The sequence below is a fragment of the Diabrotica virgifera genome, chromosome 8, assembly GCF_917563875.1.
Source record: "Diabrotica virgifera virgifera chromosome 8, PGI_DIABVI_V3a".
NCBI classification, from domain to species: domain Eukaryota; kingdom Metazoa; phylum Arthropoda; class Insecta; order Coleoptera; family Chrysomelidae; genus Diabrotica; species Diabrotica virgifera.
The window spans coordinates 195,839,885-195,860,665 of NC_065450.1; the positions used below are offsets into that span (position 1 = coordinate 195,839,885).

The 20,781-nt window shown below is 31.2% G+C and overlaps 1 protein-coding gene across 1 annotated transcript in view; it reads left to right on the forward strand.

Annotated features, from left to right (window-relative positions):
• Nucleotides 1-738: 738 nt before the first annotated feature.
• The window catches only part of LOC114332813 (uncharacterized), a 56,752-nt gene continuing 36,709 nt past the window's right edge, over nucleotides 739-20,781 (forward strand). Inside the window, exon 1 of the mRNA XM_028282591.2 lies at nucleotides 739-833. Coding sequence (XP_028138392.1) covers nucleotides 764-833 — 70 coding nt within the window. The 5' untranslated portion in view covers nucleotides 739-763. The remainder of the gene's footprint in view (nucleotides 834-20,781) is intronic.

Here is a 20,781-nt window from a genome sequence, read left to right on the forward strand (position 1 = left end):
AATGTTTTAATAAAGTAATATTAATAATAAATAAACACGGTGTAAATTCATCCAACAATCAAAACTTTCCCCGTAAAACAACACTTTTTTATGAAAGGCCTTTTGTCAGCTATTTTCAATAATAAAAAAAAATAATATTTATTTTAAAAAGTGTAACTAACATGATTTATTTTGAGTTTTAAGGTCCTTAAAATGTTTCGAAAAATCAGAAAAGTATAAAATCGTTTTTTATAAAACTTATACAGTTTCTTCTTGTTTCTCAAAATTTACATTTTGTGACAAGAGGCCTTTCATAAATAAGCGATTCAAATGAGTATATCAAACTTTGTAATACACCATTTTAAAGATTTTCCATGCTCTCAAAGATGTGTGTACTAAAAAAACCATAACTTTCCTGCCTTATGTTGCACAGTAAAATATTCGTTGTCGCCATAATCCAAAACGTATATTGATGGAAAAAACTCTTTCTTTTCTTTTTGTCCTTTTGATAATCCTTTTATGCATTAAAAAAGTAAAAAATGGCTTTCATTCACAACGAAAATGACCAAGAAATCATTAAGGAATGACGTTTCCCTGTATTTTTAGGAAGAATGGAATTTTCTAATGTTCACTTTTGCCTAATGAAAATGCAATTAAAGGCAGTTTTAACTTCCACAGAACTCGTCATACTAATAGCTAAAGTCCTTAAATATAAATTTGAGAAATTTCCAATAAATTTTTCAGTCATTGTCACGGTTTTGCCATTCACACAACAATCGTTAAAATGTTTACCGTGTTTTTGGCTTTGTTTGTTTTTTCACAATCGGCTTCCTTTATTGAAGCTGTCCATATACGTAAGTAGAAAAAATATGTGTGTTTTACTAAGTGAAATCTAAAACTTTTTACTTAATATTTTTTATTACATATTATATTTTAATTTACAATCTGCTTCATCGAAGCTCTAAGTAAATAATTTAAGTAATTAATACGTGAGGGAGAAGCTGCCCTATGGCAACGGTTCTATTATATTTTTACATTAGATCATAATATACTTAATTTATTATTGCCCGGTTGCACCAACAGATCTTAAGCTAAAGTCGAGAATACCATAAGAATTAATATAATATAATTATAATATATTACAATAATACACTAAGCACCAAAATTAACGCACCACCTTAAAAATGGGACATTTTTGATGTCTCGTATTTCCTAAACCTGTTGTCCGATTTTAGTGAGTTTTTTGGTATATTATAGCTTTGCTTTTCAGGAATATCAGTGTAATAATATTATTGCTAAAGAGGTAAGTGTCATTGTATACCGGGTGTAACAATGATAGTGTGTTTTTCCCGCAAAGTTTGGAACACCCTGTGGATAATTCTAGCGTATATAAAATATTGAAATTAAAACTCAACTGTAGCCCTAGGCTTTCTTAACATTTTTCTTTTTGACTCATTCGCTTATGTTGGATAATAAAAAAGTTAGGTACTTTAACAACTAGCAATGTTATTCATCAATACAGGGTGTTTCTAAATAAGTGCGACAAACTTTAAGGGGTAATCCTGCTTGAAAAAATAATGACTGTTTGCTTTATAAACATATGTCCGCAAATGCTTTGTTTCCGAGATACGGGATGTTGAATTTTTTTCTTAAAAACTGACGATTTATTTATTGCTCTAAAACTGGTTGATATATGCCTATGAAATTTGGTAGGTTTTAAAAGGTAGTTATTGCGCATTTTTTGACATGCAATTAAGAATTTGATATTCACCATTGGCGTGTATACGGGTATAAACATTTTAGATACATCCCGTATGCACACCAATGGTGAATATAAAATTCTTAACTTCTAGTCCTTACAGCTAGTCCAGAAAGCCACTGCGCATCCGATAGGAAAAATATTCTGATTCGGATTTTTTGCACAATCTTACTCAAAAAATCTTACCTTTTAACAAATTTGCATGTTGCCAGGGCCAAAAGGTGGTCAACAATTTTTTAAACCGTTTTTTTTTTGTTTTTTTCTTAAAATTATGTTTTTTCTATGGAAAAAGTTTTTTAAGTTTTTTGGATCATTCCAAACAGAAAAGGTCTTGGTGACTTTTCTTTAAAAATGATAGTTTTTGACATATAAGCGATTAAAAATTGAAAAATTGCGAAATCGGCAATTTTTAACCCTCAAAAACTATGTGAAAAGCTGAAAATTTGAATATTGCCAAGGTAAGTAGATATTCTTTAAACATCGATTGATGAAATCCCGAAGAGTTTTTTGCAATACAATATTCAAAACTCCTTTGTTTTTTAATTGCTAATCAAGCGTGCGCGACACTATTTTCCACCGACAGTATGGTGCAAATGAAAGGAATAAATTCGTTATCTCGTAAACCGGCACTGAGGAAAAATCCCGAAACAGGTCGATTTTTATTTTTAAGTCATGATATTGTGGCATATATGGTATACTAGTGACGTCATCCGTCTGGGCGTGATGACGTAATCGATGATTTTTTTAAATGAGAATAGGGGTCGTGTGGTAGCTCATTTGAAAGGTTCTTCAATTCTCTATTCAGTAATGTAAACATTTACATAATTATTTATACAGAGTGTCCTTCTACTTCTTTTTTTGTCAAATAATTTAATTTAATGAAAATTTTTTGGACACCCTGTATAAATAATTATGTAAATGTTTATATTACTGAATATAGAATTGAAGAGCCTTTCAAATGAGCTAGCACACGACCCCTATTCTCATTTAAAAAAATCATCGATTACGTCATCACGTCCAGATGGATGACGTCACTAGTATACCATATATGCCACAATATTATAACTTAAAAATAAAAATCGACCTATTTCGGGATTTTTCCTTAAAGTCGCCGGTTTACGAAATCACGAATTTATTCCTTTCATTTGCACCATACTGTCGGTGGAAAATAGTGTCGCGCACGCTTGATTAGCAATTAAAAAACAGAGGAGTTTTGAATACTGTATTGCAAAAAACTCTTCGGGATTTCATCAATCGATGTTTGAAGAATATCTACCTACCTTGGCAACATTCAAATTTTCAGTTTTTCACATAGTTTTTGAGGGTTAAAAATGGCCGATTTCGCAATTTTTTGAGTTACTAAAGACCTTTTCTCTTTGGAATGATCCAAAAAACCTAAAAAAACTTTTTCCATGCAAAAAAATTATTTTAGGAAAAAAACAAAAAAAAACGTTTAAAAAATTTTTGTCCACCTTTTGGTCCTGGCAACATGCAAATTTGTTAAAAGGAGTCCTTTTTGAGTAAGATTGTGCAAAAAATCAGAATCAGAATATTTTTCATAGCGGATGCGCAGTGGCTTTCTGGACTAAGCTGGATCCTAAAAAAACTGATACGACTCTTAGTAAGTTTCGATCATTTTGAGCAGTGTATTTGATTGGTCTGACATTATTTTATACATATTTATTATGGCAGACAAATAATAAAATAAACAAGCAACAAACAACTGATGTTAATTCATAAATTGTAATAATTATTATTAAGTAGTCCAAGTAATGAAGCTTAAAATAGGAAAAAACCTCGCAATTTTTACAGAATGGATCGATTGCGATTGGATTGAAAATTTGAGAATAAGTAGTGGATAATCCAAGGATCAGAATCTATATGAGGCCGAAAGGCGCTTTTACCATGGGGGTGGTTGCTACCCCATCTCGGGGGTGGAAATTTTTTTATTTTATTTTGACCCCACAAGTTGGTAAAAACATTCATTCTAAGCAAAAAACGTTCTATACATTTTTTTGATAAAATTAATAGTTTTCGATTTATTCGCTATCGAAAGTGTTAGTTTTATATCGAAAAAATCAATGTTTTTAATCAGTTTTCTGCTAATAACTCAAAAAGTTTTCAACAACTTTGCTAAACAAAAATGTATCTTTTGAAAAAAATAAACAAAACCTATTTTTTAAATTTTCATTACGACCAATAGTAATCGCGCTATACTTTATTATATGTTAGCTCTTCTTCGTAAAATGCTAAATATTGTAGTTTCAAAGTCAAAAGACGGAAAAACTATGCATTTTTCGAGAATAACTTGGTCAAACTAATTTAAAGTATTTAAAAATATCTATCTTTAGAAATAAAAGAATAGTCCCTAGCTTAAAAATTAAGTGACTTATAATGAAAAGAATGTCAGTCCCTATTTTTTCAGCGAAAAAGTGATCGGAAACTTCCTTCTACTCACCACTCTAATTAAAAATAGTCATTGACCTTATTCGGTCTTCTTTATTTGTGTATTATTAATAGGTTCTAGAAGTTTGACCGGCTTAGAATGATTAGTTTTTTAAAAAAAATGGAGTTAAAATCGAATAACTAACGAATTTTTGTAGTTTGGTAAATAAAGCACATTTCTTCAGAATAGAAAAATTAGGACAAAAGATACGAAAAAATATTTAAATATAAAATTATAGCTTATTTAATTCCCAAGAACTTGGTTTGCAAAAATTTTTTTACGGCAAAAATATTCAAAATATAATAAAAAATTTCCACGCCGAGATGGGGTGTCAACCACCCCCATGGTAAAAACGCCTTTCGTCATCATATAGATTTTGCCCCTTTCCACTAGTGGACTATCCACTACTTATTATCAAATTTTCAAGCAAATTGATCTATTCTCTAAAAATTGCGGGGTGAAAAGCTTCTGTTCCTGGACTATAAGGTCTAAATTTTGATATTACATATTTTGAATTCCTGCATTTTGTGAAGAATATATAAATAATAGTTTTTGCATAAAATAGGGTTGCTGTTATTATTTTTATTATTATTAAGGAATAAAACAAACGACTTAACTTAATCTGACAAATTTTAAGATTTGGCAGTGACAGTGACAGAATGTAAATAATAATAAATATTTATCCTTCAAAATACACTGTTCAATTTTCTACAAAATACGCTTTAAGAGGATCGGTACGTATTTTCGGCTGCAATGCTATTCAAATGGGGATTTATTTTTTTCGAATCCTGAGAAAACTAATAAGTATTTTTGAAAAATTTAAACGCAGAATGAAAGATTACGTTATTAGCGAGGGCCGAAAGTCCCTGAGAACTTCTATAATGTTTATTTTAATAAGTTACACGGGTGAAAAAACTAAGAGAAAATTTAGTGTGATATTTAATTTCAAATATCTCATTCAAAATAAACTTTTTATTTATTCTAAGGGACTTTCGGCCCTCGGTAATAATTTAGTCTTTCATTCTGCGTTTAAATTTTTCAAAAATATTTATTGGTTTTTTCAGGATTTGAAAAAAATGAACACAATGCCGTGGTAATATTTTCCAAATCTGTCTTTGTCTTACAACGCACTCAACCGAATATAATATTGTCAGCATATATTGTCAGTCAGACACTGACAATCAGTGACAATTTTAAATATTTGACATTGCATCGGGAATATTTTGAGAAATTGATTAAATAATATAGTGTATTTGATAAATAATTGATTTAAGACGTGAACTTAATAAAAAGTTATTTATTGTGTATTATTTGTGGAAGATCCAAGCAGAGAATACATCAGATATATCCTGTGATCCAAGTATTTTGTTGTTAGAGATGTTCAAAATTGTAAGCGTTCCAAAATAACAACATATTATTAAAAAATCACTTTAACACTTTTCCTCTTTTCTCGATTGATTATTAGTTTTTGTTGTACAAATAAATTATTACAATAACTGAAAACATAGTTAGTGAAAAAATTATCACATTTATTAACTGAATTAATAATTTGCAATTATAAAAATAACAGTTATCCAAGAACATTCAAAAGCCATCTCTTTAACTTAATTATGACATTTTCTAGTAGAATGACATTCTAGTAATGTTTACATATCCACACCAGTGTGAATTTTACTACACGTAATTTGCCGTGTAAAGACAGAAAAAGTAGGGATACACGTAAAATATTTGCGAATTACGTACCCATAGCCTTAAGAGTAAACAGTAGCAATCAACAGGTAGCAACAAAATATAACTTCGGGAGATAGTATCATAAACTTTGGCAACAGTGGTAATCTTTGACATTATCTAAGATTAATATTTTGATAATATCATAGTCGCGCTAAATGGAAGTAATAGAAAACGATTTTATTATTAATAAATAGATATTTATAAAAATAAACCAAAATGGGTGAAAATTTTATGTTAAGATAGGTATTTAGAAAGGTATTTGCATGAAATATCTAATAATAAAACAATAATAAATAATCATTTTTTGTTGTGAAGCGAAACAAATTTCGATTTTCGCATAATTTTGGCACGGTTTTTAATGGACTTTTTTTTCTTGAAAGGTTTCACTTTATTTTTCGTTTGATTTACTTTTTCCATTTTGTTGAACTATTGATAATATTTTTAGAATAAAAAAACCTCCTAAAATTTTATATACTCGCATTAGAATTCGAAATATTTTTACGTAAAATATACTTACCTACCTACATGTAACTAAAACTCACAATTAACAACAATCTATTCTTTCAAAGAGGCCAACAACTTATACAACAACAAATATATAATAAATTAACTATCAATAAACACTACTTTCCTATGAAACAACAATAACGAATTCTTAAATTAACACACTACTGCGCTGAACAGATATCGATAAAGATGACAGAACAGATTAAAGAAAATCTGACGCAGGTTTGTTAAAATGACAGTGATAATTTCTCTATGTTGCCTAATTAGTTATTTAGTTATAATATGTTCGATTTCTTGTTAGAAATAAAAAATTTTAGTAGTTCCAAGATTACACAAAATCTAGGCATGGGATAAAAAAGTTTATTTGAAGAAACTTTTTTTTTCTTCCTAATGGCGGTACAGGCTCCTTTTTTCAATATTTTATTTAGTTATAGAGTAATTTCCACGTACTAAAATATTTCTGAAATTGGGCTCTGTACCGCCATTCTTTATTATATTACGAATATGTGTGCCAAATATCTCGACAAAATATTCAAAATTAGAGCCGCAATCTTGGAACGCGTTGTTGCTACCTGTTGATCGCTACTGTAGCCTCTAAGAGTCGTATCAGTTTTTTTACGAACCAGCTGTACACTGTACATCCCTCCAGTTTGTCAAAGTAATTTGGGTTACTTTCATTTAATTTCACCTTCCATTTGTTGAGCCATGTTTCCAATTGGTCAAGGTGGTTTTGCAGTTGTGCAAACACGATAATTGGGTCCTCATTGACAGTGATTATGGTGGTGTCATCGGCGAATGTTGAGATTTGGGTTGTTTCAGTGCTTGAGATATCTGCAGTAAATAATATGTAAAGGAGAGAACCCAGGACTCTCTTAAGTTGTGCTCACTACGGAGAGCAATGGATTGTATCCTCGCTCCGACCCTTGCTCCCTGGTATTTATATTCGTAATTTTTGTGATTTCTCGCATTTAAAAAAATATATTTATTTTACATAGCGATCGATAATATAGTTTCGATCGCTATGTAAAATACATACATTATTTTAAATGCGAGAATTCACGAATATAAATACCAGGGAGCAAGGGTCGGAGCGAGATACACTCCATTGCTCTCCGTAGTGAGCAAACCCTTACCCTTACCTGCGGTAAGCCTGATTTAATGGGAAAACATGTGGAAGTTGCTATGTTATATTTTACTTGAACATAGGTAACGATCTTCAATGTAGGATTTCATAATTAGGTAGTAGGGGGTTGTAAGAATGCTTTTGAGTTTGTATAAGAGTCCAGTATGCCATACTCTGTCAATTACCTTTTCTATATCTAAGAATTATTCCACTCTGCATATTTTTTTCCTCAAAAGCGGTAAGACTTTTTGTTATAATTCTATGAGTCTGTTGTGTTGTGGAGTATCTCTCTCTAAAACCAAACTCGTGTATGGATATTTCTACATATATACTCCATCTAATTTACTTACCGTTGCACGTCATCCGCGTCATATCCCGTGACGTCACATGATACCAACACGAAATATTTAGGCGGTAGGTGTGTTCTTTTTTAGAATCACTTTGCAGAGTACACTGGCATTACAGCCACTAGACATATTTTATTATATACGCGTAGAAATAATATTTAAAGAAATACACAATAATATGTTTCATTTAATTTGTATAAATGGCTTATAAAGCGTTTTTTATGAAGCACATTTGTTTGGAATACACTGTAACTATAATCGAACGAAGGTGTTATTTTGGCATAAATTGGTAACATTTATTTGACAGTTGCAGTGATGACACTTCATATTTGTTTATATTCTTTACTATAAGTATTTGTTTCATTATATTTACTGTTTTTATTATGTACTTTAACGTAAGATTATAACTTAATTCTTGTTTTCTATTTCTAAAGTTTTTATTTATTTACATGGAATATTAATTTGTTTTGCTGTATAATCTACTTCCGCAAAAATTGTGTGATGTATTTGATTTAAAATGAATTCAAGAATTTTTTGTAATTGGGCAACAATGTCAACTTAAATCTCTAACGTAGATAATGACGTGCAACGGTAAGTAAATTAGACGGACTGTATGTTAATGTCCTTCTTTAGTCTATCAAGTAGTGATTTTGGACATTGTCAGCAACAGGCTGATTGGTTGATAGGATCATGTTTTATTTGGAGGTTTTCCCGGTTTGTGCATCATTATTATTTGCGCAAATTTCCATGTGATTGGAGAATATGTCAGTCTGAGTGCACTATTGTATATTGTAGAGTTAACATGAGCAATGCTCTTGTCGTAAGATTTTTCAGTATTAATCCTGTTATTAGGTCAAACCTTCTCACACACCTTATGGAAATTAGGTCCCAGTGGATTTCGTTCATACTTTGGGGAAATACTCTTTGATGCATCCTGATAAAAAGTTCTCATGGGCACAACTCAATCGTATGAAGGATTTTCAAGGTATATAGGCACAAACTTGGAAAATTATAAAAAATACTGGGTATTCCAATTCCCTGAGTTACTGGTTATCTGGCAACATGTAGAAGTTTGGATCAAGGAAAATTACTAGTAGTCTAGGATTTTTTCCTGGCTATCCAATGGCGACCTTTACTTTGATCTTGACCTTCAACGGACGTCATCTTCTAGAGTTTCGAGGGTTTTCGGCATTAAACCGGAGCACCTGGTTTCCAAGGTCAATGATAGGCGCTCCTGGAGTTTAGTGGCTCTTTGGTACTACATTAATGCAAACGGATTAGTTATAGGTTTTTGGGGTTGCTGAACACGAATACGTGATCAGGACAGACACAGGAGCACCTGGTGCCTAAGATAGATTATCTTCTGAAGTTTCGGAGAAATCAAATGGATTACTCTTAGGTTTTTAACTCCAGAAGATAACCTGTCTTAGGCACCAGGTGCTCCTGTGTCTGTGCTGATCACGTATTCGTGTTCAGCAAATCCAGAAAACTATAACTAATCCGTTTGCATTAATGTAGTACCAAAGACCCTCGAAACTCCAGGAGACCCTTTCATTGACATTGGAAACCAGGTGCTCCGGGAGTCGGTTCTGGTGGCATATGCGTGTTTAGCGACCCTCCAGTAATTCATATGCATTAATTACATGCCGAAAAGCATCAAAACTCTAGAAGATGACGTCCCTTGCAGTGGCCCTGGCCACCACGTCCTCCGAGGTCAATTCTGATGGCATATTCGTGTTTAGCGATCCCAAACACCCATGAGTAATCTGTTTTATATCAATTTAATGCCGAAAACCCTAAAAATTCTAGAAGATGACGTACGTTGAAGGTCAAGGTCAAAGTAAAGGTCGCCATTGGATAGCCAGAAAAAAATCCTAGACTACTAGTACTTTTCTTTGATCCAAACTTCTACACATGTTGCCAGATAACCAGTAACTCAGGGAATTTGAATACCCAGTAAATCTTATAATTTTCCGAGTTTGTGCCTCTATATCTTGAAAATCCTTCATACGATTGAGTTGTGCCCTTGAGAACTTTTTATCAGGATGCTTCAAAGAGTATTTTCCCAAAGTATCAACGAAATCCACTGGGACCTAATTTCCATAAGGTTTGTGCGGGGTACTTTAGGTGCTTTGTGGTTATTGCATTTTTATATTTCTTCTTTCACTTCTAATGGAATAAATTATCTTATTGGATGCATCATAGGACAAGCACTATCCAGGAAGTCTCAAGTTTCCATCGTTATTATTATCTGGTTGGTGTTCTTTAAAAATATCAGCTAAGTATTCTGCAAATGTTGACGCTTTTTTTTGTGTGATATTCTTTAAAACCCGTTACCTTTCTTAATTGGTGGGTGGTGTTCTTTAGGTCTCTTTAAGTGTTTTGTTGCCTTCCATATTGAATGATCTTCTTTAGACAAGGTACTAATATAGTGTTCAAATGTGGCACAGCGTGCATCGTGTAGCGCTGATCTTAATTGTCTGGTTAGTAGATTATATTCGCGTTTGTTATTAAGATTTCGGCTTCTTTGCCATGTACCTATTGCTCTTCTTTTTTCGTCTATTAGTTGTCTGATATAATTCGGAGTTAATATTAAACACGTTACTTTATTTTGTTGTTTCACTTTTATTTCTTCGTAAATTTCTCTCTATTTTATTTTTTGGGTAAAACTTTTGATTAATTATATTTATATTTCAATCTATATATTCAAGGGCGGATCCATGGAGGGGGCTAAGGGGGCCATGGCCCCCTCCGATAATTTAAAAAAATATAAATTTAAATACTTATTTTCAGTTCAAATGTTTTTTTATTTCAAACGCATATAAGTATATGTACAAAACAGGGGATAAATATGTTTTCTGGACTAGAATTGAACAAAGGCAGTAACGGAAGCTTCAAGAATGACATAGGATGTTTTATAAATCAAAATGTCGATAATTTTACAAAGTGCCAATTGTTAGAATGACCTTGACAGCCTTGAAAAATTCGTATCAATTGTCATATTCTATACACACAAAGAATAAAAAAGAAATGAAGCGTTACTTGGGTCACTAGCACTTAGAACAAAGGAGTTGGTTGATATTTTCGCACAGTCAAAAGGAATTGTTTTACAAGTATTGCGTTTTATTTTTGTAATGAAAAATATGGTCACAATAAAGGGATGACAGCCTAAAGCCTTGTCACGAAACCTTTAACATCTTTCGCCAAACTCATGAGCAAAGACGGAGCCATACAAACCCATGAAAGAACATCATACCGCAAGGAGTGCATTCAGGTTGAGCTGGATTTTCTACAAAGTTATCGCAGCACTCAAAAGTCAGTCATTAACCAGATAGACTCTCAGAGGTCTAAACAGATACAGAAAAAATAAAGAAAGATTACGACCAATAGTAGGGTCTATAGTGTTCTTGGCTCGACAAAATATTCCTCTAAGACTAAGAGACCATCGTCATGATAGGCTTCTGCTTCTGGACGTAGATGCTGTACCTAGCAATGAGGGGAATTGTTAAGGTTTAAAATCGCATCAGGAGATAAGCCACAGCATCTTCCTGAGCAACTTACACTATAGCACCAATCAAAATCAATCAGGTTCAACGTGCAAATTATTTACTCTGTCATATTTGACCAAACGACCGACGTATCCCACGTGGAACAGCTTTCTTTAAATTTGAGATGCATACACAATAACAACATTTGTGAAGACTTTGTCAAGTTCATTGACGCTTATGTGAACCTAAAAATAATTAGGACAAATCAAGAAAGAGGGAAATAACGAAGCCTGACCGGAGAAGCATTGGAAAAAGTAGTATTAAACTTGTTGAAAGAACTGCACTTGGACCCGAAGAAATGTGTAGGAATCGGTACTATGGCAGGAAAGGTGAGCTTTCAGCCACTTCTCACACACGGTAAAAGTGTGTGAAAAGTGTCTTAAAACTCACTATTGTAAATAAAAGATATATTTATATTTATAGGACCTTCATATTTCTCCTAGAAAAATTTTATGATATAGTAAAACAATACTATAAATTATACAGAAAAACTTTATGATATAGTAAAACAATATTATAAATTTCATTAAAATCGGATTAATATATTTTGCAAAATAAATTTTGCAATCCAGCTTTCTCAAAAATAATCATTTTTTAAAAATGTTGCAGGACTGAAAATAAAGCAGACAGCTAGTTGATTTTTTTTACATTATTCTATATTATAGAAGAATACTGTACCTTTCATTTGCAATTTGCAAATTTAAAATGGGTTAACTACCACGGCGTCAGGAATTTTTTTAAATTAACATTAATTTTTGGTGCATCGCGCAGGAAAGCTGAAACGTTTGCTCTGATTGGGCATTCCAATGACCTTTGATAATGATTGATAAATTTTTATTTTTACTACATTTATTTATTTACTACATAAGTTTATTTATTGCAAAATAAAAACACATACTCTGTCCTTTGAAATACCACTTCTTTTAGCAAAAACTTTCTTTGTTCGTATATTTTAACTTAGAGAATAAAAGTGTATTATTTTTAAACATTGCAATTGTTTAAACAATATTTGACATACAATAATACAATTAGCTTGATTTTTGTGGAATTAAAATATTAAAATACAACAAAATATAGAGTAAGAAAATAATACATTAGATAAATATTGGAAGAAATTTTGGTGGAAATCAACTTGTGTGAATCGAACACCGCTCTCCTACGCGTAGAACCAAAAATTCGCTAATGTTTATTTAAAAAAAATCGTGACCTGTAGTTAACCGATTTTAATTTTGCAAATTGAAAATGAAAGGTACAGTATTCTTCTATATGCAAAAAAAAATTTAACTAGCTATCTGCTTTATTTTCAGTCGTGCAACATTTTGAAAAAATGATTTTTTTTGCGAAAGCTGGATTGCAAAATTTATTTTGCAAAATCTGTTACACCGATCTTAATAAAATTTACAGTATTGTTTTATTATATTATAAAGTTTTTCTGGGTAAAATACGAAGGCCCTAAGTATAGCATAAATGGTTGAAAACCGTAAAATGCGAATACTTGTTTTTTATGTTTTTTTCGAAATTATTGCTATTTTTCCACAAGGGTGACAATTTTTTAAATTTTTAACCAATCCTAATGGTAGGAAATTTAATTACGTAACTTTTATGTCAGTACAACTTTTCTCTAAAGTAAATACATTTAAAGTTATAATCAAAAAACGAGGAAAAAAATCGAATTTTTCCTTCATTTTTTGACATTTCGATTATTTAAACGATGGTCCGGACCTTTTTGAGTGGGAGGATAACTCAGTTATTATTATCTGAGTTAATTCCAAGCAATTTGTGCAAAAAAATATGAGTCACCTCTCAACGTCCATCTCAAAACAGATGCGCCCTGGACTATTTAGGATTTCAAGGTTTGTCTATTAGTTCAGTTCATTCTGTCAGTATTTTTCGTGATTTTTCTCCGTTTTAGTTCATGTACATTTTTATTTCATTTTCTCAGTTGACTCAGATTGTGAGTACACGGAACCAACTTTCGTTGGATTTTTTCCTAGACGAGTAGACGACATGTAACTGCATATTGTATGGTCCCTTTCATTTTCTTGATTCGTCGTCTCCTTGCCTTTTAAATTGTAAAAGGCAGAGATAAAGGAAGTAACCAGAAATTGGTACCACGGAACGGAATGTTTCAGATTTATGGATCTGGGACTTCTCATGTCTTTATATTTCTATTGTTATGTTGCCTGCCCACGGTGTTCAAGAGAAAATCTAAATAAAAGTTGATTGAACCCCCTATTTTTTTACTGTTATGCTAGCAGTATCCCTTGTAGATCAAAAATACGTCAAAATTAAAATCGGCTACGGGGCACTTTTTTGCGCATGCGTAAAAGAAGATTTTTTCCATTTCTTTTTCTGTTTTTTTATTTTTCTTTATCTGTATAATCGGATCTTCATATATTTTAATATGGGTGAGTATGTATATGATACGTGTACACACTCACACATATACATACAGACATACACACACAAATATACGGGGTGTTGAATAGTCAAACGGACCAAAGGAAACAATGGGGAATTCTTAACTGTTGAATTCCTGCTTCCCTAATTATTTTAAATCAAAAGTCATGAGAAACTATTTGTAGAGAGGACTGAAATCTGTATTAAAAACAAATGTTAAAATTATTCTACGAATTAAACACATTCTAAAATTTTTTCAAAAATGTAAAACAATTGTCAGAGTATTATTAGTCCAATCGACCTCTAAAAGTCAGATTTGACCTCTAAAAACCATACGAACTAGCTGAATTTTGCTAAGAATATGAATTTTGGTACCCCAAAAAAGCTGTAAAAAATTGCCACTCCTACTCCCGGGCTTCCCCCTAAAACCACCCGTCGTAGAGGGGGAAATCGAAAACTTCATAATACCAAGAATATGTTTACGCCGTATAAAAAAATTATAAACAAAGTATTGGATTTTGAACAAAAATGTTTGTTAACATTTTTTGTGCAGAATGAACCGTTCTTTCAGAAACAACGCTTGAAGCGACCGGCGATTTTAAATGTCAGTTACGCCCGCGAACTCAATTTTTTAAATAGAATTTGTATCAACTGGACGGTCAAAATTGGATATCTTGTGATCAGAGCGTCCTTTTGACAAAAATCCAAATGCGTTTTAAAGATAAAATATGTTCAGCTTTGGTGTCTAATTTTTGCATTTTGTAGCAAATGAAGTCAGTTTCTGTATAGCTGTTAAAGAAATAAACATTACTTTTTTTGCCACATTTTTTATTATTCTCATGAGATCAATATAATTTATTATTTCCATTGGCTGGTCGCTTTGTATTTTTCATTATTAGAGCACAATCTGCAAACCTTTAAAAATTCTATTTTGAGTTTTGGCAACGAATATGAGGCATTTTAAATATGCCCTTCTTCTTCTTCTTCTTAGCCTTCTATCGTCCACGTTTGGACATAGGCCTCTCCCAACTCCTTCCATCGGTCTCTATCCTGAGCAACATATTTCCAATTCGTTCCGGCTACTCTTTTAATATCATCAACCCATCTCATCTGTGGTCTTCCTCTCGGTCGTTTACTTTGGTAAGGTCTCCAATGTTGTATCGTGGCATTCCAACGTTGGTCTTTTTGTCTAACAGTGTGGCCTGCAAAGCTCCATTTAAGTTTGGCAACTTTTGTTGTTATGTCCTCGACTTTTGTTTTTGATCTTACCCAGTCGCTCCTCTTTTTATCTGACAGTCGTATACCTAACATTGCTCTTTCCATAGCTCTTTCTGTTGTAGCTAGTTTATTCATATTTGCCTTGGTTAGGGTCCAGGTTTGACACCCATATGTCATGATAGGAAGGATGCACTGGTTGAACACTTTGGTCCTCAAATATTGATGTATTTTGCGGTTCTTAAGTATCCAACCAAGTTTTCCAAATCCTGCCCATGCTAGTCTTGCTCTCCTATTAATTTCCGCACTTTGGTTTTCTTTGTCAAGTTTCAGGATTTGGCCTAGGTAGATATATTCCTGGACTTTTTCTATCTCACTGCCATTTATAGTTATGCGTCTGGGGTCATCTGTGTTTGTCATTATTTTTGTTTTCATCATGTTCATTTTTAGACCGACGTATTGGGAGCTGCCTGCGAGTTCCTCTATCATAATTTGCAGTTCCTCGAATGAGCTCGCTATAATCACAATGTCGTCAGCGAATCTGAGGTGATTTAGCTTCTTGCCATTAACGTTAATGCCATAGGTTGACCAATTTGTCGTTTTGAAGACGTCTTCTAGTGCTAGGTTGAAAAGCTTTGGCGATATTACGTCTCCTTGTCTCACGCCTCTCTTAATAGGGATGGGCCCTAAATATGCCCAAACACGCTGAATTTAAACTTTCACGTTACAAGCGATCTAAAACGTTGAAAACTGCTTCTGTTCGATGACACAAGTAAGTTTCTAGAAATTAAACAACTTTAGATACAAATACCACTCACGTCTTTCTTCGTGAAAGCATTTTCCCTGGCGTGAGATAATTTGTAATGTTATAATTTAAATTTAGCGTGTTTTAGGCATATTTCAAATGCCTCATAGTGCTCTACTCTAATAATGGAAACTCCATAGCGACCAGTTAATGAAAATAATAAATTATCTAGATCTCATGAGAATCTTAAAAAATGGCAAAAATCGCATAACATTTATTTATTTAACATTTATATAGAAACTGACTTTATTTTCTCAAAATGCAACAATTGGATATCAAAGCTGCAATTTTTTTTATATTTAAAACGTATTTTTATTTTTGGTAATAGGACACTCTGATCAAAAGATATCTAATTTTTACCCTCGATTTGATACAAATTATATTTAAAAAATTGAGTTCGGGCGCTTAACTGACATTCAAAATCGCCGGTTGTTTCCAAAGGGTTGTTTCCAAAAGAATGGTTCATTCTGCACAAAAAATGCTAATATTTTTGTACAAAATCTGACATTTGTTGTTTAAAACATTTCTTTTATACGACATAAACATATTTTTGCTAATATGAAGTTTTCGGTTTCCCCCTCTACGAGGGGTGGTTTTAGAAGGAAGCCCGGAGGTAGCAGTGGCAAACAGGTCTGAATCTTTTTGGGGTCCCAAAATTGATATTCTTAGCAAAAAAACAGCTTGTTCATAAGATTTTTAGAGGTCAAATCTGACTTTTAGAGGTCGATTGGACTAAAAATACTCTGACAATTGTTTTATATTTTTGCAAAATTTTGGAATGTGTTTAATTCGTAGAAAATTTTAACATTTGTTTTTAATACACATTTCAGTCCTCTACAATTTAGACCAGGGCGCATCTGTAAAAATCTTAGTACATTTGGACGTTGAGAGGTGACTCAAATTTTTTTGCAGAAATTGCTTGAAAATAAATCAAATAATAATATTTGAGTTATCCTCCCTCTCAAAAAGGTCCGGAACATTGTTTAAATAATCAAAATGTCAAAAAATTAAGGAAAGATTCGATTTTTTTCTTGGTTTTTTGATTATAACTTTAAAAGTATTCATTTCCGAGAAAAGTTGTACTGACATAAAAGTTGCGTAATTAAATTTCCTACCATATAGAATTGGTTAAAAATTTAAAAAATAGTCACCATTGTTGCAAAATAGCAATAATTGTGAAAAAAAACATACAAAAACAAGTATTCGCATTTTACGTTTTTCAACCATTTATGCTACACTTAGGACCTTCATATTTCACCATGAAAAACATTATGATACAGTAAAATAATACTATAAATTTCGTTAAGATCGGTTCAATAGATTTTCCAAAATAAATTTTGCAATCCAGCTTTCGTAAAAAAAATTCATTTTTTCAAAATGTTACAGGACTGAAAATAAAGCAGATAGCAAGTTGAAAATTTTTTTGCTTATAGAAGTGTACTGTACCTTTCATTTGCAATTTTGCAAAATTAAAATCGATTAACACCACGGCGTCAGGAATTTTTTTAAATAAACATTAATTATTGGTGCTACGCGCAGGACAGCGGATAGTTTGCTCTGATTGGGCATTCCAATGACCTTTGATAATGATTGATATATTTTAATTTTTATTACATTTCGATATAAATAAATAAATTTGTTTATTGCAAAATAAAAACACATACTCTATCCTTTGAAATAACACTTTTATTAGCAAAAACTTTCTTTGTTCATATATTTTAACTTAAATAATAAAAGTTTATTATTTTTAAACATATGCAATTGTTTAAACAATATTTCACAAACAATAATAAAATAGTTTGATTTTTGTGGAATTAAAATATTAAAATACAACAAAATATTGAGTAAGAAAATAATATATTAGATATAGATTGGAAAAAATTTTGGTGGAAATCAACTTGTGTGAATCGAACACCGCTGTCTTGCGCGTAGCACCAAAAATTATTGTTTATTTCAAAAATTTTCTGACGCCGTGGTAATTAATCGATTTTAATTTTGAAAATTGTAAATGAGAAGTACAGTACACTTCTATAAGCAAAAAAAATTTCAACTTGCTATCTGCTTTATTTTCAGTCCTGTAACATTTTGAAAAAATGAATTTTTTTGCGAAACCTGGATTGCAAAATTTATTTTGCAAAATATATTGAACCAATCTTAATGAAATTTACAGAATTGTTTTACTGTATCATAAAGTTTTTCTGGGTGAAATATGAAGGTCATAAGTGTAGCATAAATGGTTGAAAAACGTAAAATGCGAATACTTGTTTTTGTATGGTTTTTTCGCAATTATTGCTATTTTGTAAGTAGGGTGACTATTTTTTAAATTTTTAACCAATTCTATATTGTAGGAAATTAAATTACGCAACTTTGATGTCAGTACAACTTTTCTCGAAAATGAATACTTTTAAAGTTATAATCAAAAAACGAAGAAAAAAATCGAATTTTTCCTTCAATTTTTGACATTTTGATTATTTAAACAATGTTCCGGACCCTTTTGAGAAGGAGAATAACTCAAATATTATTATTTGAGTTATTTTCAAGCAATTTCTGCAAAAAAATTTGAGTCACCTCTCAACGTCCATCTCAAAACAGATGCGCCCTGGACTAATTAGTTTCTTACGACTTTTGATTTAAAATAATTAGGGAAGCAGGAATTCAACAGTTTAGAATTCCCCATTGTTTCTTATGACCCGTTTGACTACTCAACACCCGGTATATTTGTGTGTGTATGTGTATGTCTGTTTGTATATGTGTGAGTGTATATACATATCATATATATAATAGTCACACATATTAAAATATATGAAAATCTGATTATACAGATTAAAACAAATAAAAAAACAGAAAAATAAATAGAAAAAATCTTCTTTTACGCATGTGCAAAAAAGTGCCCCGTAGCGGATTTTAATTTTGACGTATTTTTGGTCTACAAGGGATACTGCTAGCATAACAGCAAAAAAAATAGGGGGTTCAATCAACTTTTATTTAGATTTTCTCTTGAACACCGTGATGCCGTTTATAATTCTTCTATTTTCTGTTTTGGTGTTAATTGTTATTAGTTTTCTTAGCATTACGTGATTGCTTCCTGTGTTTATCGTGTTTAACAATACAGTCGAACCCGGTTATTAGAGTACCGCTTATAGGAATATCCCGGTTTATGGAATATAAATTCGAGGTCCCGAAACGTTTCCATTTACTCCTTATTAAATTTATCCGTTTATTGGAATATGATTTAGTAAGATCGTACCGCTTTATAGAATATTCTTCGTGTCAACGAATAAATTTTTACCTACAATTTCCTAAAACTTTAAATTACGTCTGGTATTATGGATTGTCGACAAAGACCTCGAAGGCCTATAGTGCTGTTTAATATATTTTTAGGGTTTGTCAAGTAATAAACTTTATTACTTTGTTATGAGTACGAATTCAATCTTTCGCCGACACAGGTGATAAAATAATTTCATTTGTCTGAAAATTTTACATATAATAAATATATACAGGGTGTTTCATTGGGAAAGTAACATACGTTGACTGTAGAAAGAGGACACTTAGGCGGTCTCAAAAATACCATACTTAATGGGTCTTACTCCGTTACTAACAGAGATACTGGGTGTTTTATCTATTTTGCCATTTTCTTATTTGGTTCATAACCTTTTAACCACACCGTATATTTATTTTATATTTGGCACGCAAATATCATTTAAGATGTACAATAAATTAATTTATTTACAAATGTAAAAAATTCAGGCCCGGATTAAAAAATATTAGAAAAATTTTCCGACCCAGAAACAACACCCTGTACATTAAATTTTTTTAAAATGGATTTTTTAGTTGAAAAGAGGATGAAAAACTAAATTTAGTAGTATACTTTTAATGTTGTTCTGAAGCTATTTCCTTGTGGCATTTTTATGATTAATTATTTATATGGGAAATAAGCCACAATTAAAATGAAAAAAATTATTTTATTAACGTTTCTTATTTATATACTTTTAAAAAATTTATTTATATACTTTTAATTTTCGGCAAAATGATTTTTCTCGTCAAATTTTGAATTTGAATTCTGAAATTATGTGAATTGCGAGAGCTCTAAGTAGAAAAAAAATTAAATACAACTTACAACTTGTTAACCGTACTGTATATTTATTTTATATTTAACACGAGAATATTTTTTTAGGTGTCCAATCAATTATTTTATTTACAATTATAAAAAATCCAGGTCCGGATTAAAAAACATTGTAAAAATGTTCCAACCCCAAAAAACACCCTGTATATTAAATTTTTTTAAAATGAATTTTGCATTTGAAAAGAGGATGAAAAGCTAAATTTAGTGGTATACTTTGAATTTTCGGCAAAATGATTTTTCTGATAAAATTTTGAATTTGAATTCTGAAATTATGTCAATAGCGAGAGCTCTAAGTAGAAAAAATTAAAATGCTACTTAATTGTAATTAATACCATTATTTAATCTAAATTGGTAAAATTTTAAAACATTTCAGTGTTTTTTTATTATTTGTGACAAATAGTTTATGGCGAACATTAATCTTTAAATAATGAATAAATAATAAAAAGTCAATAAAGAATACATCACTTTAATCAACAAAGTATCTAAAAATTATAACAAAACAGAGAAAATGTGCAGCATAACTATTCAAAACTAAAGTACTTATTCAAAATTACCACCATTAAAAATTATCGTTATGTGTCAAAATGTTAATATTTTACCAATTTAGATTAAATAATGGTATTAATTAAAATTAAATCATATTTTAATTTTTTTTACTTTGAGCTTCACAATTCACATAATTTCAGCATTCAAATTCAAAATTTTACCAGAAAAATTATTTTGCCGAAAATTCAAAGTATACCATTAAATTTAGTTTTTCAGCTTCTCTTTAAATGCAAAATCCATTTTAAAAAAATT